We start from the raw sequence: 24,692 nt of genomic DNA on the forward strand, positions 1-24,692 counted from the left end.
TTTGTCTTCCCAAGTAACCATTATGCGCGACGGAGCCATGCTTTCCTGAGGATGGCTGAACACCTGCCTGCCCATGAGAAGTAGTGAATGAATTCCTTGCTTTACTTTCCTTGCGTGCGCGGCTTTTGCTTTACCTATTAAACTCTCTTTATCTCAACCCATGAGTTTTCTCACTGTTACTCTTCCGATTCTCCCTCCAGTGGGATGGGGGAGGAGTGAGCGAGCGGCTGTGTAGTGCTTAGTTGCCGGCTGGGGTTAAACCACGACAGCTTCATATTATCTCCAGGATCAAATAGGAATACAACTTGTTAGAAGACAAAGTCTAGCACGTATTATTTCAAAAAGAAAAACATTACCGACTTAATTTAAAAATAAAATACTATTTAATTTAAGAACACAAACCACCACATTCATACTTACATGGAAAGAATTGGTGCTACACTATCCAATGAGGCTATCAAAATTCCTATTTCACAAATACCAGCAGTGAGGAGCAGAGCCCAAGTTGGTTCTCCATTTGCTTTTCCATGACCAAATACCTAGTTCAATTCAGTAAACAGTAAGATTAGGGAAAGCTGTTCGTTATACGGTTATGAAATATGGTGCAGATCACTAACCAACCCTAACTGGAACCAAAAACAGTCATTAGTTATAAAGGAAAATGAAGCAATCCATACTACAAAAAGCCACAAACAAAAGTGCAAAAACACACATTTCCACTATTAAAAATGTTTACTAAAATAAGCAATGACCACATAACATTACAGTACTGTTGCAGTTGATGTTGAAATAATCTTAAGTAACTTAAAGTCCACGTGCAGATATTTATGCTTAGTCTATAAAAAGCTAATATAGTTGAGAGCAGTATTTTTTTGTAACATACAAAACAGGCATCACCTCAGTACTTATGAGCATAAATATTGACCTTTAAAGAGGACCTAAGCAAGCCTACAATGCTGCACAGAGCCCTACCAAAAATAATTTTGCATGTGGTAATTTCCTTTGAGGAGAAGCTACACTGGTGACGGGTGGCAAAATTCCTCACCTGAAGTTCCAGCCGTATTTATTCTCCTCCATATTCCTCCATACAATTACAAAGACTAAACCCTCACTCCCATTTTCCATAATGGCTTCCTTTCCAAGTGTCTAGGTTCTTCACGTCACTCGTTCTCCATACCGTTTTCTTCCCTTAGCTTCCTGTCATCCATCAATCTTCCTTCCCTTATATTAAAAGGGCATCTTTTCTGCTCATGTTTCAAGTCTTTTGATTTTTTTCTTAAATACGTCATACTCTTGCCCCTATATTAATCTCCTTGGATTGTCTTTTTTTTTTTTTCTTAGTTTCCTTAACTGTCCATGCAGCAGCTATATCACTCCAAAACTGCAAGCGCTTTTCAAGTCTCAAATCCCTCTTCAAACATCCTGCTTCTCCTGGATTCCCTTTCCCTCACTTCCCAAATCACCTAAATTTTTTCCTTCCGATTCTTCACTCCTTTCAAATCTAACCCTGAAAAGATAGAATCATTCTATCACCCTCTCACCAAGTACCGAATTTTTAATTCGAACAAAAGTGAAATTTTTCATTTGTCTCTCTCAAAATCAAGCATTTACAGTTTATTGCATTATAATCCCTTCCCACTCACAAGTCAAACACCATCATGACTCTGTACCCCCACCCCAGCATAGTTAGTGTATTTACTTCCAGTTAGATATAGGTCTTGCAAGTCAGGGAACATGCCACTGCTCTCAAATGTGAAACAAAGGAGCAGCATGTTTGATATTCTTACACATCCTCACCATCTTTCTCCACCCCTAGTAGAAAAGATGCTCCTAGACCAAGGGAATGGTGATGTAACTTTCTCAATGAACAGGTTGCAAATACTGTAGGTGCAGATCACCTCAAGCCAGTAGAATCAGAGATACAGCAGTTGCATTTCCTGCTAGCAGTAGCACTGCTGCAAGTGCTGCTGGCAGAGCATTCATGCAGCAGAGGGGCTGTCTTTTTGACTTGTTTACTCCTTGATTGATTAACTCTTCTGGCTCCTGCTCCCAGCAGCAATACTAATGTACATTTCCAGTGACCATTCTCCCCTCCAGCCCAAGAGAAAATGACCTAAGAGCAAATATCAAGCATACAGCCCTACCGAGACTAGGCACTAGCAGACAGACCAGGGAAGCAGCAGCAATGGAATGGAACCAAGTGATTAAAGACTCAGAAAAAAGTTCCCAACAGCTGTATGATCTGCCTTTAAAACAAAAAAACCCACACAACAAAAAACCTCTACAACACACAAAAGACAACCCCCCCTCCCAAAGCCACTAGCATTACCCCTTCCATTTTGCTTTTCTCAGCTTTTCCAACCATCTCCTCTAACCCACTGCCTGTGCACTCCTTCTCCGTCTTCACACAAGTCCTTTCCTCTCTTATTTTCCCATTCCCACACATCTGCATGTCTCCCTCCTCCTAAGATGCTTCCCCCCCAACCCCACTCAAATTCTCCAGCTAACCCGTCATAATAGTCCTAGGCACATCCTTTCTGAAGTCACACATCAATTTGTTGACTCATTATAGGCTTTCCCTAAACTCAGGAACCAAACCCAACTGCTGCTATTGTATACCTAGCCCTCACTGAAGACAGATTATAAATATCTCTGTGTAGAGTCTTAAGTTATTCACCAAGAGTAATAGCGCGTTTTTAACATAACATACTACCAACCTCAGATGTGAGACAGTGACCTACAACACACATCTGATCAAGAATATTTGGCAACTGTCTCCTAACTCTGTTCCCAAAATATTTATGGTTACTTAGACATAATCCTGTTTTTTATACTTGAACCTGTTTTTGATAGGTTATCATTGTGCTGTACAACTGTTGATTATCTTGGCAATTTGAGGTTGGCTTTCAAACTTCACGACAGAAATCACAGCTTTGCTCTCTAGATATTATCATCCTTTGGAACTTTATTTGTTGTCTAGTTTTTGCAGATGCAGCCCACCAATTCTATTAAGTATCTTCCAGCAAGAGTTCTCTTTTCTTCTGTTTGCCAGCACCCTTACTCACTTCCTTTGAGAAAAATCCGATTTATTTATTTTTAAAACATGCATAGGGGTGTCAGAACAATCTTAATGTTTGGAGTCATGGGATAGAATTCTATTGTTACATCTTTGTTGACTTCATTTAGTTTACAAAAATGAACAAAAAGTAAAATTGTAGCTCTACAATACGAGAAGTATCATGCAGTTTCATAGTGAGATTAGATCAACTCTGTTCACAAACACAAGTTGTAAACACAGCCTGGAATCAAGAAATTCAGTTGTTAGGTGCATCTTAGTTCATTTATTTCCATTTCTAGAAGACTTATATTCTCAGTTTTGAACCACTAACTTTTGTGTGTAAGAAGAAAAATAATTAAATTGCATTGCACAGAAATATCCAATTTCAAACTTTGTCCTACAATAGCTTGATCTATTGTTGTACACAATTAGAACAGAGCTCCAAATCTTTTCCTTACAGTTCTATAAGAATAGCAGAAATAATACCTCATTTTTTTTGTCAAAAATATAAGCCATATTTGAAGTACTGTAAAGAAAAAAAAAGTCTCACTTGAATAAACGGTACAATGCCATCTCTTGCAATGGCCTGCAACAGACGGGGTGCACCAGTGAGACTCTGGAGACCAGCACCACACGTTGAAAAGAATGAACCAATCACAATAACCCATGGAGAAGGCCACGCCAGTGTACCAACCACTAGATTTCCATTAACTGCTTCTCCAAACCTTAGGGAAGGGGAAAAAACAAAAGAAAAAAAAAATCAGCTAGCATTAAAATAACTTTTACTATAGCTTCAACACCCACATTTCAATTTTTTTGAACAACAGTACTTTTCAACAATAAACACCATGTCACAGTATGTGCTACAGGATTACCCAACCAACCAATTTCTCTTTATTCTGCTGTTTTAAAGAAAACATATTATAATTGATTCATTATAAGTGCTGCCTCTAAACAAACATGCAGCAATTATCAGGTATCTTGGCAAACTTTACAGAATTAACAGCAACAGCAGAAGTATTTACACATGCATCCTTTCGATCCTTGTGACTGCTAAGAACTAGATTGCCAAAGTCTGTTCTACAAGTAATACAGGTATACCCTGGGGCATAAGTAGGAGATTTGCTAAACAAAGTATTAGCCTTTCCTTTTAATAGTGTGACACTGACATATGGAGAAGTAAACACAGAAACTACTAGACGCAGCCTTCTGAAGTTATCCACACACCTTCTGACTGTCATGCTACCTGATGCAATTTTTAAATGACTGTGGCAAATAAGTGGGTAGAAGTCAGGAAGAGGTGCTTTCATTACAATCTTGAGTGTCCCAACCAATGCCACTGCTGCTTTTTTTTCCCTAGATAATTAACTTTATGTTCATGTATGGACATCTTGGGTAAACTACAAAAAGATACTTTCTTCCACTCTGCCTCCTCCAAACTGATGTTTTTGTATTAAAAGTAAGTAAACTTGTAGTTCATCTTAGTTTTGTTAGTAAGCAGCCAAAATCGATTTTAAGACTATCTACACTATGATAGCATGATTTTATTTTGTTTTCATGTTTTTCAAAATAAACACCAAAGAAAAGAAGAGGCTACAAACTAAGAAAAATTAAATGCTTTATCTCTTTTCAGACTTGCTCTTAAACAGGGTCAAGAAACATAGTAATCAGGTTAATATAATAAGCCAATGTTCAAATTCTTGCATATGCCCAAGCTTGGAATGCATGGCTACATACTATTTTCAGCAGATGGAAAAAGGGAAAACCATGCCCTTTAAAAATATAGGAGAAAAAAAAGGTATTATGCTTCTACAACTGCATTTATACAGCTGCACATTCATTCTTGATGTAAATTCTAATGCCTGTGTTTTATTTAAACATGGAGTAGGAACAACTTGAAAAGATCAAAGACTGAAAGATATAGAACCTACTTTTTCCCCATGGCAGATATGGCAATCCATAATGAAAAAAAAAAAAAAAACCCAACCAAAAAAACAACAAATCCCCCCCCAAAAAAAGAGTCTTCAAACCAGACCAAAATCCATATATTTTACTGTTATTCTGGATTTCAGCCAAACCATAACTGGCAGCAGCATAAATGAAAGAACATTAATTCAATGCTCTTGCTACAATGCATCCTGCTCTAGTGACAGATAACCTGCACTCACACCTTGCAAAATTCCCCCCACCCAGTAAATTTCAAATATGTCACTTTCAAAAATGTGAGTTTATAGATATTGGCTCTGCATTAATTTATAATTCAGAATCAATTTACTATTTCTTAAGCATCAGCTTGATTTGGTTTGTATGTTTACTTTGAAGAAAATGAAATCAGAGATTTTCACTAATGCAGCAATACCATTTTAAAGTAAAAATGATCCTCTGCTGCTTCTTGCTGTGATTAGAATCCAGCTTTTAACTTATGGTTTTCCTTCCAGGCTAAAAGATTGTGTTTTGAAATAAGATGTTAGAAAGGTGATGGAGATGATGCTGAGACAATACCCCAATGCCACTGCTTCATCACCAAAAGTATACTTGGGCCTTAGTAGAAAGAGAAACGGACACCAGCAAGGAAACAAAAATGTGAAACCTGCCAACAGATTCATCTTAGTTAACTTCTCCTAAGAATGAAATTTATCAAAATCTGGAGATTCTGTTCATGCTTAACTCCATTACATTTATTCCCTTCCTGCTAAATATTGTGCCTCAAATATCAGGCAATTACATGGGTGAAAACTGACACGACTCCTGATCTACAATTGATATTTTAAAACAAAAACACAGTCATACAATCCAGTGGAAATTGTAAGCCTGACAGTGCATTGCAGTCTCTCTCATGAATTCTCCTTGTCATATAAATGTTAAGAAGTGTTTTTCTGTCTTTGTTCCTCAGGAGCATATTACTTCTCCCAAAGTAGTACCACTCCCCTTACCCGCACCTATCAGCTCCATAAATAGTAACTATGATTTTCTTTCTCAAGAACATTTTATTAGGGACAGTTCCACTTCAAACATAAATGTTAGATTCTGCTTCTGCTTCTTGAAGAGATACAGCCTGACAACCTGACCAGTTTTTGCAGCCATCTCAGTTTAACAGATACACTTTCCCTCCAGTTTTAACCTAAGCGAAAGAAAAAATATATCACACAGATATTTCCCAGAAGAGCCATTAATAAGTCCCATTAACATAACCCATGATCATACATACTCCCTATAAAATTAGAAGCTGAATACGACTTACTTATCTCTTAATATCACACCTTCTATACAGGCACCAAACAACACTATACAGGAGAGATCTATTACTGAGACTGAAGGAAGATTACACTAATAGTAATCATATACATAAAGAGAGAAAAGCCACCATTTTTCACCTAGGGATGAAATGAAAGTGTCCATGATAATGAAGTGGTGGGTTGTTTTGTTTTGTTTGTTTTTTTGTTTGTTTTTGTTCTTTTTGGTTTTGTTTTCTTTTGTTCTGGTTGGTTCGTGGCTGTTTTTTTAATTCTTCCCTGCTAAAACTTTTTAATTTATGTTCTTTACAACTGCATTTGATGCATAGTTGATTTGTGAAGTATTGGAAGTAGCCAGTTCATACATCATGCAACAGAACAGGTATTTTCTCACACAAACAAGTATTTGTGTCTTCTAGGTATTGAAGGACTAACAATTTCTATTGCTGGTAGTTTGCTTTAAGATTTTCACTGAGTGTACCGTACTAAGTGTAACAACGAAGCAATCTGCCAACTGAAACATGATACTAAAAAACTTAACTAAAACCACCAATTATATCTTGGAATTTAAAGCACATATATTTATATATAGAATATTCTCTCTATATAAATATATATACAAATAAAATTTGAGCTATTTTTAATAATATTTATAAATAATATTATATTTTAGACAAATACAAAATATTTCTTTTCAGTTTAGATTTCATTCATTTTATACTCAGGCAACTCTAATGACTTTTCAACGAAAAAAACTATACTGTTATACCTACAGAACACACACTAGAAAAAAGTCACAGCATAAAGGATACAAATAAAAGACGTAGTTGAAATTGCCAAAATTGTTCCAGTAGGAATAGACTTCTGAGCATCCTTAAGATCTCCAGATCTGTTTGAACCTGCCATAATACCTTAAAAAGAGACCAAGTTTATATGTCTTAAAACCAATTAATATTAACTCCATGTAAATAACTAATAGAAAAGGAACATTTAACTTTAACCCTGATTTAACACACCATTACAAGAATACGAAGGCAGATCGTTGCCTGGTATTCTATTAGCGAACACTGCTGCAACTTCGTATCAGAGTTCTGTTTTGTTACTTTATATTACAAATGCTTGAGCTAGGATTTTTGAAGAAAAATGTCTCTGGTTATTTCAGTCAAATGTGACCTGAGGAAAATGATACACAACTAATCTAACCTTTAAGCCTGACAAGAAAGTCTCTACTAGTTACAGTTGCGAAAAAAAAAATATTGGACATTTAAACAAATCACAGGCAATTCATGGCTTAAATACCTGAAACAATCATCTTGATACTTAAAAACTAAACTGTTCTCTCATGCATTTGAGGATTAAAATATTTTAAAAGGTACACATCTTGAATAAGCATTTAGTAACACATGGAGCTTTTGTTTTCTTTCCAGACATAGAAAATAGCACTTAAACCGATTCCTTAAGTCCTATAACCCCCTAAAATAATGAGCTGCCAGCTGTCTCTCTAGCACCAGAAAGTTTTTGCTACGTAAAACTTGGACACACAGACCAGCAATATCGTGTGTCATCAAAAAAAATGTTCACACACACACAAAAGTCTTTTTTCAGCTATAAGTACATTCAAGAAAGAGAGTTGTATCTACCTGTCACAGATGGGAAATAAATCCCTACAAGCATTGTGAAGTAGGTCATGATGTCTGTAAAAACATAAGGGAGTCCACCCATTTTTGTCTCTTCTGATCCAGCAACTGATGGCTGATCTTTTTTCTCAACTATTGATCCTTTTTCTGAATAGGTACTCCAAAGATTATCTACAAGGGGCAAAAAAACCGAAGAGCCAGTGTCATCTCTCTGTTTCAGGATATTAAGTAGTGAGAATGCAACAATCTTATGAATCAGATGGCTTTTCTTACACAAAAAAATCACGATGTTTCCCAACATTTCCTTATAAAGCCAAGAATGCAGCAACACTACAATGAATACCAATTGTAAGTGGTGGACATTCCCACTGTATGTCAGTAGAAATGCAGTAGTGTATGGGATGCATCATACAAGAATTAGTTATAGGATTAAATTCTAATGTATTTGTAGAATGTCCACTTACATTGCAGACATATAGATGTATTATCAGGATGTACTGTGAAAAAATAAGGAAAGTATTATCTCCAGATTCAGGCAATCATAGCATATATTCATATTTCTTGTTCTTATATTTTGAGGAGCAGGTCAAAAAAGAAATGCTACTTAGCAGTAACTTGAGTTCTTTGAGACCTGCTGTACGGAATAACCCTGGACAACAGTTCAGCACTCAGCTGTTCACAGTAAAGGTATTCCACAAGGTAACAAAAGCATAGTAACCAGACTCCAGAAGAGAACTGATAAATTAAAAAACAAACAAACACCAACAAAAAACAAAGCAAGCAAAAAACAGCAGAATGTGGCTCAAATTCCCCAACAAACTAAGGATGCTTGTTCGATGAAGATTGACAGGTCAAAGAACCAGTAGTTTTTGAGTGCTTACATTTGTGGAAACACTTGGTTGTGCCCCTTGACAAGATGGTGAGAACATCCAACAGTGATTCTTATTTAAAATGAGACAAGTTGTCTTATCACTTGTGAGGAAACAAGTAGATACTCTCTATCCCTGTCAAAGAGCCAAAGGATTTTACACCACAGAAATAAACAATTCCCATGGACTGCCAGGATGATGGATCTGATAGCCAGTTTTCAGCCATCCAGTACAACTTAAGGGAATTAAGTACAGTATTCTAATCCTTCACAATAGCAGAAGTTTACCTTGAGCACAATAGGAGATTGACTCTGAATCTCCATAAGATGCCAAAGATAGGGTACTCACATCCAGATTTGTAACAGAAATCTTACAATTGGTAAGCATATATGGAAGCATGCATGAGGAACGTAAGAGACAGCAGAACAAAGTTTAAAAGGAAAGTATTAATTGCTACAGAATGTTTTGTGTATTAGTTCATTCAAATGAAGAGGAATAACAAACTGATCTAGAGATAAGACCAAAGCCATAAAATAAGAGTTAAGGAAACAAAGGAATTGTAAATTTCAGGAATTTTAGCAAAGATTTGAGGAGTGACATAAAACAAGACAAGATGTCCAAATTAGCATATACTCCCTATGGAGCATAAAAATAAAGTCCAGAAATCAGTTTGCCATTGCCAATCAAAAGCACTAAATACTTAATGAGGACTCAACAGCCTGTGTCCTTTATTCAGTATGACAACAGAAGTGACAATGGCCTGAGCACTCCAATTCATACAACTCTAATTGTGGAAGGGTGCATGCCAGCATGAGTGGGTAAAATCAGCTTAGAGATTTTGTAAAATAGAAATCACTTTCCCCTTTCTTAAGATGTCACACAGAGCTTTGTTACACTAATTTCCTACGCTCGTTTTCCCAAAAGTGATAATCCAAGTGGACTTGAAAGTTAGGGTGAGGGAAAAGTGTCACTTTTCATAAGAGTCCAGACATTTGCAGGGAAGTAGGTTTCCCTTCTAGGACCATTCATGGGTTACTGAGGCTCCTCTAGCAACATTTAGGAACATATAAATAAGATCTGATACAATGCATCTTAACCCAGCAACATGCTACCATTAAGCAGAATGATGTTGATGAAAGTTATTTCCAGAATTATTTCATTATTGTCAGGGCAACATTCATGGGCATGTTTGGTCAGCTATTTGTAGAATGATTTATTATTGTGAGGATGACATTCATGGAAGGTATACAGTAAATATGCATCTCTTGTACACAACTGCCCAGTAAATGGTGTGAGGACCTAGCACACGCTTCCTGAGACACCCAGGCAGGGTGTCTGAGTATTCCCAGCCACAGCTCAAGAAACTTAAATGTGCAGAGTCTGCAGCTGCAAAGTTTTCACACAAAGCAGAACATACACCATCAGTGGAGGAAAATTCTCCTTGAGAAATATTTGCCAGTCAAGTTCAAGCTTACATTAGGTATCAGAATGTGTGCTCACACTCAGCAAGCAGGGCAGGTGATCCACTTAATTTAGTTTTAGCATTACGTGACACTAGGATAGTGAAATGCACTTTTATACAGTAGTGCTAGTTCAAAGAAATGTTAATCAGTGAACAGAACCAGAGCACACTTTTCCCCAAAGTAGAAAAATTAGTACTCAGCCTGAAACCCCCAACACTGAAAGACCTAAGGTGCTAACTATGAGTTTACCTGAAGTTGTATTGCTACCCAAGGACTGAAATATGACAAACGTAAGGCCAACTTTTTAGGAGAGTTTCAGAAAGATCAGGAAACTAAAGGCTCACAAATGGCATCTGCACATGAACAGTTGATAGCAACAATAGCAATGGATAGAAACACGAAACACATGGGTGTTGAGTTCTGACAAAACCAGCGTCTATTCAGAGTTTTTTCCCGAGATTTAAGGAAGTGGGGAAGTCTCACCATAACTTTTGTAAAAGAAAGTTGTCAGAAGTATTCAAGTTCTTTGAGGGAAACATAAATGAAGGCAATCCACTTAATTCAGTCCACCTAGATTTCCCATGTTTTTGAAAGATTCCTCACCTAAGGAATCTATAGTAGCCATGTGATAAGAGGAATACTCACATAGATAAAAAATGATTCAAAGATAGAAAACAACAGGTAAGGGTAAAAGTAAATACAGTTTTGTAATGCAGGAAAGCCATCAGTGGACTTCCACAAGGATCAGTAGCAGGATGTAACCAGTGCTTTTCAGTACACTCAAACAGCCTGGAAAAAAAGAGCTAGTACCAAGATGAGAAAGCTTATGGTAATATTCAGTTATTCAGAGTTGCAGAAGCAAAAACAATTGCAAAGAACTACGGAAAAACCATATCAGACTCAGTGACTGAACAGAATGCAGTCGATGAAATTCACTAGAGGTAAGCATCAAGCAATGCATACCAGAAGGTGTATCCCTCACACTGAGCTTTCAGCAGACTTCTCAACGGTTGTTAGAGATCTTAGCATTACTTGACAGTAGAATAGTGAAATGCACTTTTATACAGTAGTACTAGTTCAAAGAAATATTAATCAGTGAACAGAACCAGAGCACATTTTTCCAAAAGAAGAAAAATTAGTACTCGGCCTGAAACCTCCAAAAGCAGATCAGCAGTTTAAAGCTTCTACTATAGCAAAAAATTAGAACACACAGTTGTCTTCTGAGCTGGGGCAGGAAATGGAAACATATTCAGGAAAAATTGTAGATATGCTTGTTCTATGCATTTTATAATTTACCACAAACCCTAAGTCATATTTGTTGCAACAAACATTTCCATGAAAGTAATTTAATTTTTCATTAAGGAAATGGAGTGATAATTTTTAAACATACAAATTTAGATTCCAAGAAGTTTATACTTCATCTAGTATCTTTTTATGTATTTGTACACTTTATATTTGATATTTTAAACTGAATTACTATGGCAGTAGTGATTGCCTAGTGTCCCTATGTAGAGTTGCATATTTATATAAATCAAATGCTATTTTAAGGGGAAGCAGGGGAGAGATATAAGAACACGCATTTCATCCCCAGAAACATTCTTTGTTTGTATACAATACAATTCATTACATGTTCAAAATGAATCTTATGACCCAGTGCAACTGGAATCCCAAGCCGCCACAACTGGACAGGAATGTAAACAGAAGAAAATCTATACACTTTGTAGAACACCTCCTGTTCAAATGCTAGACTGGAAGCTAGAAAGACTGCTTTTCTCCAAACCCATCACTAACTTGCTGTATTACATTGGACAAGCCACAGGACTTCATTCCTCAATGTACCACCTGTAAACTGGAAACAAGTTCTCCCTCAGGAGAGTTTGAGAATGTATTAATGAACAGCTTATTTCAGTAAGTGTATTTGGCATACAAAAGAGCTAAATACCTAAAAAAAATTAGCTGTGATAAACACCTTCCCGCTTTTTTTTTTTTGGATAGAAAAATGGCTTTTGAAAGAGTGACTATAAAACTCCAGTGACCCCCAAATTAAAGCATTTGATACTAAGCTTCTAAAACCAGATGGAAACTTTATAGGAGAAAGCATGCTCCAGGTAGCAAACTTTCACATAAACAGATTAGAGCTAAAGCAGTAGCGACAGGCTAGACCACTACATCACTGAACACTACAGGCAAAATTAATAACGTCCAAAAATTTTTAAATCACTGTGCTTTCCCACTTACCAGTTAGAACTCCACTCATTATTCCTGGAATCCCTTGAATTTCTGTTACATCATTGAGACTAAAGTAGTCATCACATGTAGCATTAAGCAAAGAACTATCACAGAACAGGCGCCACAAAGCTGTAGTCTTTGTTTCGTTATTGCTTTCAGTAAATTTGGCACAGACATCAAAACTGCGTTTTGATAATGTACGGTTTCCAAGGAGACAGATACTATAAAACAAAAAAATAAAACCAGTGATTCTTCAATATAGTGTTGTGCCTTAAGCCATTTTTTGTCTGTTAGACTTCTTCAGAAACCTGTTACTTATAGTACCTATCTTATGGTCTATACTACATCTACTAAAACAGTATATAGTCTGCATATAAAACTCAGCAATAATCTTTAAAACACCAAACATTTCTACTTTAAGGTATTAATAGCTATTTTGCCTTCCGATTTATTCTTTGGAAAACACAGTCAACTGAAGCAGCTTTGCCACTAAATAACAGAGATCATGATTCATTCAGTCCTACAAGAAAAAAGTGAAATTAAGTAATACTTAATATACTTAATATAACAATAAGCCTGACCAAGAAAATACAAAAGTAAGATTAAGCAAGTATGTCACGCCCTTTTCTAGCAAATAAATATTTTAGATGGCCCCCAAAAATATTAAAATCCAAAAGGCAGGAAATAAGCCAGGAGGGTTAAACAGCAAAATTTGAAAACATTGATAGGATTACAAATTAAAGAATCACGTAGCAGGAAGCAATTAAAACACTCAGAAATGAAAGAAAGTTAGAGAACAGAACAGTTTGCAAAAAGCAAATTCCTAACAGCAAAGAATATTAAGGATCTAGGACCATTTCTTTGCTAAGCAACACAAAAGATGTTTAGGAGATATCTATTCCAGGCTTGCTTAACAATTAAATTTTATATAATATCTATGAAGATGAAAAAAAGGAACATCAAATAAAACATGTGTTAGGCAGATTAGTCAAAGAACACATAGTACACATCTAATACTTCTGAAGGAGCTCAGTTAAGAAGTTGATAACAAACAGTAAAAACATACCACTTGGCATTAGAACAAGTATACTAAGCCAAGCAGAATATTGACCTAGTGCAATATCCTGTTTCTGATAGCAATTAAGAGCAGATGTCTCGAGAAGAGTACAGGACACCAGTACAGCTTCAGGGTATGGCATCACATGAAAGTTGAGCAGGTTTAAGAGAAAGCTGCTACTTAAAAAGATCATCTTGCCATTTGCCTTGCTCATTTTTCTTTTTAATTGCTATTGATTTGGTGACCCTATAGCAGCAGGGTGAGTTGATTCAACCCATGGAAACTTCTTCCTGTTTGAGTAAACTGGAGATCATGAGGTAAGCCATTTTACCACCTATAAAATGGCCAAACCTAATGGAGGTTAGTGATGCCAACCTAACTAACCAGCTAAGTGGAAACTGGTCTTTTTGGTGACCAGCTCACCACCAGATCAGCTTTACCATAATATAAAGCCACACTTGAGTTTCCCATTTTGAGGCAGACTGGCCAAAATGTGAACAATTATATTTATTGGAAGATAACCTGTCTTTATTCCCCCCCTCGCCCCCAAACAATAATATATCACAGTAGCAGCCACAGATAAGGTTTCCAGGAACTTGATAATAAGTCTTACCTATGCCACATATCCAGGTAAACCCTCTTTTACCTATATAGGTGACTAAAAGATTTAAGTATTTCCCTACTGGAAGTTACAGTGTCTTAGAAATGCAAGTTTTCTTCAGAAAAACGTCAATTTTGAACACACTTATTTTTTCAATACAAGACTTGATATCATTTTAGAGTACAGTCCACAAATACTGCTTTAATGCTCAATTCATAACACAATCATCAACACTTCAAAGTACTATGGAATCTGTAACAATCATAAAGCAAAGAATAACTTCAGTCCTGCAGAACAGATGGCACTTCATAACAAAAGTTACCAGGCTATTTTGTTTGTGTGTGAAGCAGTATCATTGTTTTCTCTCCAAAAAGAGAAACATGCACAAAAATGCTACTCACATACTGATAACTGGGCAAAAGAAATAATTCTTAGTGAGCTAAGAGAGGTACAAGCTAAAGGCATTGAGAAGCAATATGCCATGTGTGACAAAAATAAAATTTGATTTTATTAACAAGGTAGAAAGCCTTCACAAACACAAGTCAGTTTAACACTGCAGTGTCTCTGTTTTAAGTAGGAAGAAATGGAAATTTCAAAAATTTCCTCATAACAAAGAAAGTTTTAACTATGGTTCATAGCTACAATGTTTTCTTGAAGTTTTTACTTTATTCTATAGGTTTTTAGTTTCATTCTTTAGATAAAGAAGCTATATTTACTGTCAGCAAAAACACACCTTCCTGGTCTTTAGGTGTGGATGGAATAACAGGCAGTAACTCTAAGTACCAAAGAACATTTTCCAGAGTATCATGTCTTATGAACAATGAAAGATTCAGAGAGGTAACTCAGAATAACAAATGAGCACATGATTGCGCAAAACACAAAACCTACCATTGAAGCCAATGTGCTTGAAGTTTAGCTTAAAACATGAAATGGTTACAGTAGCTATTCCCTCCACACACTTTTTTTTTTTTTTAAATAACCCACACTACTTAAAGATATTGCACTTACGGAAAGTCAGGGGGGTCAAAAGCAGTCTTAATAACTCCAGCATATATGGCAATGATTGAAAGAATCACACAGGCAAGGAAGACCAGTGCAAGTTTGTTGACATACTTCACTCCCACAAAAACTACTATGGCCATCAGAATGATAATACATGTTCCATAAACTCTCATGTTGTTCAGCATAGCCTCTGTTTCTTCACCAACCTCTTCTGCTTTAAAGATAGCAGCACTTGGAGAAATGTAGGTCTGCAAGAGATACGACCAACTATCATACATGTAATAACAAACATTTTATTAAGAAATCATTTACTTAACTTCAAAATCTAAAACTTCTATTACAATATCGGTTTCACTCTTCCACAAACAAGCTCAACCAGATGACATGGGCGTTTGGGAAGTGTAGAGGTAAAAGGAAGGGGGAAGCAGGGATGAAGAAAAATTAATTTTGAGAATGAGGTACTGCTTTTGATCCAGCTTCTTCTCTCCCCTTTAAGAATTTCCACTCCTCAAATTCATGTCTCTGCCAGACAGGAAAAACCACTAAGGACTTGGACGGGAAGCTACTGACAAAAATTAAAAGAAAAACACAAAACCAAAACCTAGCTCAAACACTCAGCTCAAACCAGATATATCCTAGATTCATTTGAAACATTTGCTGATTGATAATTCCATTGATTGAAACAAAATATGAAGAGTCAAACAAAAGCATAATAAAAAACTAAAAATGTTTCCAGTACTATAGTCCCTGCACTATATTTCATAAAATTCAAACAAAGATACTTTAAACATCATACTTTGAAAAATTTTTTATGGTGAGTTTACTTTAATTTTTAATCTGAAGTTGCAACAGCACAATTTAAGGTTAGTGTGATAAAGCTTAGTCCTGTGCTAAAACAGACAATTTAAACTACTGTAATTTCAAACAGGATTCTCTTACAGATCTCAATTTCATATTATTTTGTTCTAGGTTCTACCTGAAAAGAAGTTGGAAATACAGGTTATAGGACTTATACTGATAAATGCAAACAAAAAGACAAACTCTGACCGATAGTAAAGATGTTAGAAGAAGCAATGTCTCAGAACTAAAAAAAAAAAAAAAAAAAAACACCAAAAAAAAAACCCCACCTCTGCTTAGCTATTAGGGGAGTACTGGGGCTTGAGGCAACTCCACTCCTTCAAAACAACTGCTAAACTGACTATCCTTAAATAATCTAACTTCTTAAGGCAGGAAGAAACTTTGAGCAGGACGCTATCCTGACGTGTTCAGAACCAAAATCCAATAATAGACATAAAATTATAGTAAAGTATTGTTTATTTAAATTTAATTAATTTTAAATTAAATCTAGTGAATTAATATTTACTAGAATGCTAGAAGAGATGAAAATTGTTCACATCACCATGAAGGAAAACAAAAAAAGCAAAATGAAAAACTGATTACAGATAGTGTATTTACATATCATTATTAGAAAATCCTACATTGTGATGTTACAGAAGTGTCAGGCTCTGTATGGGGGTACTCCAGAAAGTTTTATTGTTTGCTTTGTCGTCCTGCTGTTCACAGCCTTTGCTGGGGAAAGCCACAGGCAGACAACTGATTTCTGCCCCTCCAAATAATCCATATCTCAGTGGAGGAGGGGAAAGAAAAAAAAAAAACACACCACAACACACCAATACTTGTGCCTTTTGTGGCTATGATAGGGGTTTTTTCTGAGATCTTCTGCCAAGATATGACATCCTGGGAGGCTTTTTACCTTGAATTCCATAGCTGAACCCCATATATGTTTATTAGCAATACATAAAACCCACATGACTTAAGTAGGGAGAACAGTGTACCAAATTCAATTCACAATTCATCCAGCACTGTATTGCTAGCTGGTTGAGGGAGGTGATTGTCCTACTCCACTCTGCACTGGTGCAGCCTCATCTTGAGTGCTGTGTGCAGTTTTGGGCACCACAGTACAAAAAGGATACGAAGCTACTAGAGAGTGTCCAGAGGAGAGGCACAAAGATGGTGAAGGGTTTAGAGGGGAAGCCGTATGAGGAGCAGCTGAAGTCACTTGGTCTGTTCAGCCTGGAGAAGGGGAGACTGAGGGGAGACCTCATCGCAGTCTACAGCTTCCTCACGAGAGAAGGAGCAGGTACTGATCTCTTCTCCCTGGAGACCAATGACGACCCAAGGGAACAGGAGGAAGACATGCCAGGGGCATTTTAGGTTGGATATTAGGAAGATTCCTCACCCAGAGGGTGGTGGAGCACTGGAACAGGCTCCCCCAGGAGGCAGTCACGGCGCCAAGCCTGACAACATTCAAGAAGCAATTGGACAACACCCTCAGACATATGGTATGATTTTTGGGGTTGTCCTATGCAGGGACAGGAGCTGGACTTCATGATCTTTGTGGGTCCCTTCCAACTCAGGACATTCTATGATTCTACGAATATAAAATTTCAAAGCCAGTAGTCTGAAAAGGAGCAAGTGGGATAGATTCTTAATTCCTGCCTCACAGGAGATATGCCCTTTATGTTCTCCATAACCTTTTATCGGGAAGCAGCTTTCCCCAGTGCACATGACAGTGCCAAGCATTGCAGAAGCTGAAAAGTTTCTGTGAGTTATCCTGGGAATGCTTGTCTGATGCCAAGCCCACAGACTTTCATTTGGAAGGAGGGGAGTCCTCCTAGACCTTAAGAAAACATGGCTTAAAAGGACTTATGCCATACTTATCTAGAGTAAGCAGCAATTTCAACAGAAATGTAGAGCCACCTAGGTGTGTTGACTGCTTACTATAAAGTAGTTGCCAGATTTAAAATCTTATACTCATGATCTCAAAACTTGAACAGTAAAATGGAAAATTAATTCCAGTAGATAGAAAGTGAGTGGAAGCTACCCTGAAGAGCTCACTAAAAGATTCAGGACTCAAAGGCACACAGCCTGGGAAAAATGAAACAAGATGTTTATTGAGAAGTTACAGCAAGAAGACAGAAAAAAAAAAAGGGGGTAATAACAAGGATGTGGATTTCATGGTAAAACTTGAGAGTCACAAGGAAAGGAATCAAAATCTTCTCATGTTAGATGAAAGAAAAAAAAAAAAAAAATGAGTAAGACATCATTCAGAGTTGAAGAAAAGGGAGACTCCAAAGCAAAAAAGAAACTGACTCTCAAGATGGAATCTTTAGTTTTTAAATTCCAAGTCTAAGGTGACCTAAAAGAAGTGTTACGTGCATCTGCGCATTTTTGTTTGGAAAAGGAGAGGAGGACAGACAACACAAAAGCAGCATAATATAGGGTCCAAATCTTTTGTAAGTTTGCTCTGGTGCACCATAAACATATGCAGACAAACATTTAAAAAATAAATTACTTCCTTCACAGTTGCAAAAAAATCTATTTTTTTAAAAAAACTAAAGTAACTGACTTAGCATCACTAAATCCATATGACATTTCAGAGGCCCTGAAAATAGGCACTGTCAACTACGATTTAATCTGCAATCTAATGTGACATTTCACTAAGGACTGCACCATTTCTTGTGGCATTTTTTGCCATTTTTTATACCAAAGTTGTCGTTTTAAGATTAAATTCAGTGATTTTTGTACCAACTTAACATGTCTCCAAAGCCTACCTGTTGATCTGATGTTCTTTTCTGCAAAATCTACTGAAATATTTCCTATTTATTTTTCGTCTCCAGTTTATATCTCCAATTTGGACCTATACCTAAAATTCCAAAACTAAAGCTATGTCATACTGAAATCAATATAGTTTTCCTTGCAACTCTGTAGGCATACAGTAGCACAGGCATAATTTATGGGACATTTGGTATTCAGAACATGTTATGAAAAGGTGACAACAGATATATTTTATCTGGTAAAAATTCATAAAGGTCAGTTACCAAATTCTGTTTGGTTCCTACTTTAAGTAGAACAAACTTACATCAAACAGCCTTTAATTTATTTTTGTGTTGTTGTTCAGAATTTTTTGAACTTTTTCAAACAGTCACAAGTAGAGTAAGAATAAATATTAACATACTGGAAATACAGTATCAAAACATGAAAAAAATCACAGCACTAGAATACATTTTAGGCCAAGTGCGTTCCTCAGCAATCTCCCAAAACAGCCCAAATACATTTAATCTTAAGAGAAACTAGTACTTACCAATAAAATTTCAATGGTACCAAGAATGTACATTGCTCCTGCAAAGGTTGTACCCAAGTAGAAACAAAGTCCCACTGCTCCACCAAACTCTGGCCCTAAAGATCTTGAAATCATGTAGTAAGAGCCTCCAGCTGTGAATTTAACAAAAAAACAAAACAAAACAAACAAAAAAGACTCCAGCCCGTGAGATTAAGGACAGCAGTGGAGAACAAAAATTTGAATAGTTCAGTCAACATAATCAAGATAACTACTGCATGCATCTCCATTGACATGTTCATACCAAAACTGTATTCAATGTCTATACCAACTAGGCAGTTAGAACGTACATTTCAAAGTGAATATCCCCATGTGCATTTTCTGGGAAACAGAAAATAAACACCAAAGAAAAAGAGGAAAAATCCACAAGGTAAACAACCTAAAAGTAAATTAAGAAAAGGATATAAAGATATAAAGAGATGTGAATCAATTTTCAGTCTCTAACCTCAAGCTGTTCACAATCAAACAATAAACTTCCAGAATGATTTCTTTGTGACACAGGGACAAAATAGAATTTGTCTCACTAACATGCATTCTTTCTTTCCTGTACATGAAACCATTATCACTTTCACTACAAGTATTTTTTTCAGTACCATTTAAAAGTGCTAGGTAGTGACGGCTTTTTCTTGTCTACTCATATACTACTCACTTTGCCCTGAATTTTTCAATTCCTCCCACTCATATTTCCCATATACATGCATCATCTTTCTTTAAGTCATAAGCTACCCCTCCCGTTTCCACTGTACCATTTCCCTTTCAATGAGGCTCTAAGTTTCAAGCTCTTTGTCTAGACTGCCCCTCCAACCCCCTCAAGGCATGCTCCTCTCTGGTTCCCTCTCCACCTTAAATTCATGATGTTTGTCCCACTCATGACAACTGAGGAAGAAAGAGGAGACAGAGAAAGGAAGTGCTTTATTTTAAATAAACATACACCCACCTTGTATAAAAATCAGTCTGCAAATAAGAAGTACATGTCTAATCAAAAGGCAGAGTCTGAAGCTGCTTTTCAATATGAACAAATGAGAAACTAAAAAAATTGATGATGCATCACCAATCCTTTTACTAAATATAATGCTGTTGCATATAACAGCAAGAGACAAGATCCTGCTGCTCAGATGGTCTCTTTCAATCCTAGGTTCCTATCTGTGCTTTCTGCCTCCTCCATATATTCCAGCAGAAGCAGCATTTCTCTAACAAACTGGCACCAACAAAAAAAAAGTGAAAATGAAGACTTGTCTAGTGTAAGAACTGCCAACTTCAAGATTTCTGTGACACTTGGATGTTAAGCAAAACCTTTACAATGAACTTTAAAAAATATGAGCGGGGAAAAGAGCAGAACATTTTAGTTGTTCTGGACGCTAATTAGAATAACTACATTTCATTATAAAATATAAGTATCTGAAACAAAATTTTCTATTGTATTTATATTTCATTTATGGTACTGTATCCATGAAATGCAATTATTCTACATCCTACACAGGTTGTAGCATTTACTTTTGCCCATCAACTTATGCATCAGTTCTGGAACCCCTTACTAAGCTGGAGAAGCTCTGTAAGCGAGGAATTATTTTAACTTCATTAGCTAAACTGTTCAGAGTCCATAACAATGTCTGAACACTGATGATATCAATTAACGTGTTGAGAAAATGAAAAGGATAAGAGCTTCAAAGGCTAACTGATTTTGCATCTAAAAAAAATTGGCTTCATAATTGAAGAAGAACAAGTTCATCTATTTATCCTGAAAATTTAAGGAGATGAGCTTATATAGAAAAAGATTTCTACCAGCAGACTGCCTGTTATTCTTGCAGAAAACAACATAGCTACTAAACTCCAGTGTTTAGAAATGGAGTCTAGGCAAATTCGGGGTGGGCGGAGCAGCCTTATTTGTAAATTTGTAAAGAAATCTGCTTTGCATGAAGACAAGTCTCCATTAGTTCAGATTATAAACATCTTATCTTTCATTCAAGCAGAATCAAATGATGATGACAAAAATGTGCTACAGTTCATAATTCCCAGAAGGTCCAGCTAGAAGATTGCATCTCACCTTAAAAAGTCATTTATAAATCAGTTAAAAGAAAATATGCACTTGACATAAAAGCATTACTTCTGATATCTCAGACTACAGTAATTTCTTATCCCAGCTTTAAACTTCCATCATTTGACCATTCACCATCTAATATAAAATTCTTCATTACCTGGTACTACACCATTTGTTGCTATTGCACTCATTGAAATTGCAGTTAGCATAGTCTGTGGAAAGACAAAATAGAGGAAATTTAAAGTACTGAAAGTTTTTTGAAAGATGGGGCAAGACAAAGTGATCAAATGAAACTAGGAATTTATTTTTTTTTTAAATAAGATGTTACAGCTACCAAAAATAATCATATCTTTGGTTAGGGATATCCATATAAATTAAGTATTAAGTTTTTCAGTAAAAGATTCAGTTAATTTAGATAGTTCAGACAGTCTTTAAAAAGAACTGGAAGAACACAGACCACTGAATATACTTGAAATAAGATGTTCATTATTCCAATTAAATAGTAGTGACAAACTGATCAAGTATCATTGTTATGACAATATCATCTACTAGTGGTCTCACATTCCAAAACATTAATTTATGGACATAATTGTGTGGCTTGATTTGTAGTTTATATTTCAGTTTGTTCTGAAGTTGTGAAAAGCAGAACAACTCAGATCTCAATGTAAATCATGAAATATTTGCTAAAAGCTGATTTAATAAAATCCATATAATACTTCAAACAAAAGCTTATTGTGATCAACTCAGAAGAAACTCCATACAGGCTAGAATGACACATGACACTCAGTGCATATATATATTTCCCCATGTCTCTCAACTGCACTGATACTTAACCATTATGGAGAAATCTTTCTCTATTACTCACATATTAGAAGGCAGTAGTACTCTTGTAACAGAAGATTTGGCCAACAGTAAAAAAAAAAAAAAGGTTAACTTACACAAGCACAACACATGAACACAATGATGAAAGACTCGAGAACTCCAGCTGTTCCCACAATCCATGTTAAACGTAGAAAAAGGATGACTCCCAAGATGTTTTGCAAGCAGGGCAGATATACACCAATAAAAGTACCCATACGTGGAACCTGGGAACAGAGTCAGAAGTTTAATTGCTCTGCACTAAACAATTTAAGTCCATAAGTACTTTCTTCCGCAAACACTTATCACAAATCCTCCATGAACAAATGCCAAGTGAAATCGAATGGTAGCTTCAGAGTGTCCAGCTTTACAAATATTCATAAGCTATTTATGCAGAAAGATTCCTGAAAAGACAGAAAACTATTTGTGACAGCAAACCTTCTTGTTCCATAGGAATTATAATGAAACCTTGATGGGGTAGGATGCCCTTTTCTTTATCTGTTGAAACTTTTCAAACTTTCTTCTGAAATACCAGTTACAGACTACCATTGAAGAGAAGTTACTGCCGTAATTAAAATACCAAATATATTCTGCAAAAAGTTGATCACCAATTGCCCTGCAGCTGGCCCACAAAATTATATTCAACAATAAGTGTTTTCAATTAAAAAAAAAAAAAAAAAAAAGACAGACAAGGTATTATGACAAGGCCAGAAGAAATGCAGAGCTGACTACAATTTGATTTTGCAAAAGTTGTAAAATCTGCCGCAACACAGTATATTTGTTTGTACTTTTTATTTGCTGCTGATCATCATGGATAAAGACACACACAAAAGCATTCAGGCATCATTATTAAAGTTCCAGCCTTCTACACTTAAGAAATCAGGCCTTGAAATACTCAACTTAGAAGCAATTGTTATACACAGTAGGTTTCCAGATACAGAAGCTCTTCTTAAGTTACAACTCAGGTTGTGAAAAAAGGCAATCAATCTAAATAAATAAGCAAACATTGGTGCTTTATAAGTTAACAAAAATATTAACAAAACACTAAGTTTCCAAGTACCATGGAAATCCAATACCAATTCCAAGGAACCATGGAATGCCATTTAGACTATAATCTTTATTTTTAGCATCTTGGGCAATATACATGTGAAACATCAATGTTGCTGTCTCAATTATGTCATTAAAAATCCTACTCTGCCAGGCTACTTAACCATCAATTAATTTCAGACATGGAACAGAAAAAAAAAAAAAAAAAAAAGAGACACACGCATAGAAATCGTGTTTTCAGGCCACCAGATGGTGCTCAAACGAAGTTAAGTGCAAGTGAGGACATGGTGTTCATTTGGCTAGTCAGTTCCAGGGGGACTAATGCTGTTGCATTAACAAAAACCTCTGCAGAGTAGCTGGACAGAGGACAGGGATCACACTAAGGAAAGTGTGAGTTGATCAGTGTTGGTTCTCATATCTCAAGTTGTATCTTCAAATGATAACAAATACAGAACAAGCACAATGAGACAAACAAAAAGAACCCTGCACACAAACAAATGCAGGATAAGCAAAAAGCTAAGACTGCTGGACTTTATCCCTCACAGTTGCCCATTGTCCTGGTACCAACTTCCTATACTAGTCAAGTCCTAATGCAAACAAAACTCCTAATGCAGTTCTATTGCAAATATTCAGGTACTATACCATAAACCTCTCTTCCCATCAAACAAGCTCTAGTTCTAACCTTACTTTCAAGCACCTTTTCATACCCGTCTCTTCTGCTATGTGTTCATTTCCTTCTATTCATTCTTATGTGCTTCTCCTCCTTTCTCCATGGCTCAGCACACAAACTCAGTAGCAGCACCCCTTCTCCCACAGAAAGACAAGTGACACCCAGTACTCTCCTTTTCCCAGTATCTACTCTAATTTCTTAGTTTCAGTCACCATGCTCAACCAGTTCCAGCTCATCATCCCTTTTTGTCTGGAAGATCTTGTACTCTGTCAGGTCCCATGGTTTTGATCCAAGCTTTCTCCTTCTGAAACAGCTCCCTGCTCAGAGAGGGATCAATTCAACATCTCATTGCAGACTCCAACTGTTGCATACGTTCCATTTCTACAGAGGCCTAAATAGGCACTTTGGGTATCCAGTAGACAACCCTTGAAGAATTCACTTGCTGTCTTCTAGCAAGTGTGTTTAGGGATGTGCCAAACAGAGCCTTTGCCTTTCTTCACCACGCCACCTCTCCCCCTGATAAATATCGTATTTTTGAGATATGCAATAAAAAGTTTCCTTGGAATGTGTCCATTAAGTTTTAAAAATACTAGCTCTAGTATTTTTAAATTTAAAAGTATTTAAAATTTTAATAAGTCCTAGCTTTGCATGCATTTTATCTAGGGCTTTTACAGCAAGGTCTTGCTAAAACATGCTAACAAGAACACTGAATTAACACAAGTCCTACTGCTAACACTTCAGTTTTAAACA

General features: G+C 36.3%; 1 protein-coding gene across 2 annotated transcripts in view; it reads right to left on the minus strand.

Moving 5' to 3' along the window:
- The window catches only part of SLC12A7 (solute carrier family 12 member 7), a 68,207-nt gene that overhangs the window by 24,820 nt on the left and 18,695 nt on the right, over window positions 1–24,692 (minus strand). The window contains exons 4-14 of one of the 2 annotated variants that reach the window (XM_087765951.1): window positions 22,306–22,452; window positions 21,525–21,579; window positions 19,294–19,424; window positions 15,156–15,397; window positions 12,499–12,710; window positions 8,393–8,425; window positions 7,932–8,099; window positions 7,104–7,202; window positions 6,300–6,357; window positions 3,609–3,783; window positions 421–539 (exon numbers count right to left, since the gene is read on the minus strand). In XM_087765951.1, the coding sequence (XP_087622077.1) occupies window positions 421–539; window positions 3,609–3,783; window positions 6,300–6,357; window positions 7,104–7,202; window positions 7,932–8,099; window positions 8,393–8,425; window positions 12,499–12,710; window positions 15,156–15,397; window positions 19,294–19,424; window positions 21,525–21,579; window positions 22,306–22,452 (1,439 nt within the window). The remainder of the gene's footprint in view (window positions 1–420; window positions 540–3,608; window positions 3,784–6,299; window positions 6,358–7,103; window positions 7,203–7,931; window positions 8,100–8,392; window positions 8,426–12,498; window positions 12,711–15,155; window positions 15,398–19,293; window positions 19,425–21,524; window positions 21,580–22,305; window positions 22,453–24,692) is intronic. The other variant, XM_087765961.1, reaches the window with a different exon arrangement.

Source organism: Nipponia nippon, unplaced genomic scaffold (genome assembly GCF_047370975.1).
Source record: "Nipponia nippon isolate SJK-2023a ecotype South Korea unplaced genomic scaffold, ASM4737097v1 scaffold_1, whole genome shotgun sequence".
Lineage (NCBI taxonomy): Eukaryota > Metazoa > Chordata > Aves > Pelecaniformes > Threskiornithidae > Nipponia > Nipponia nippon.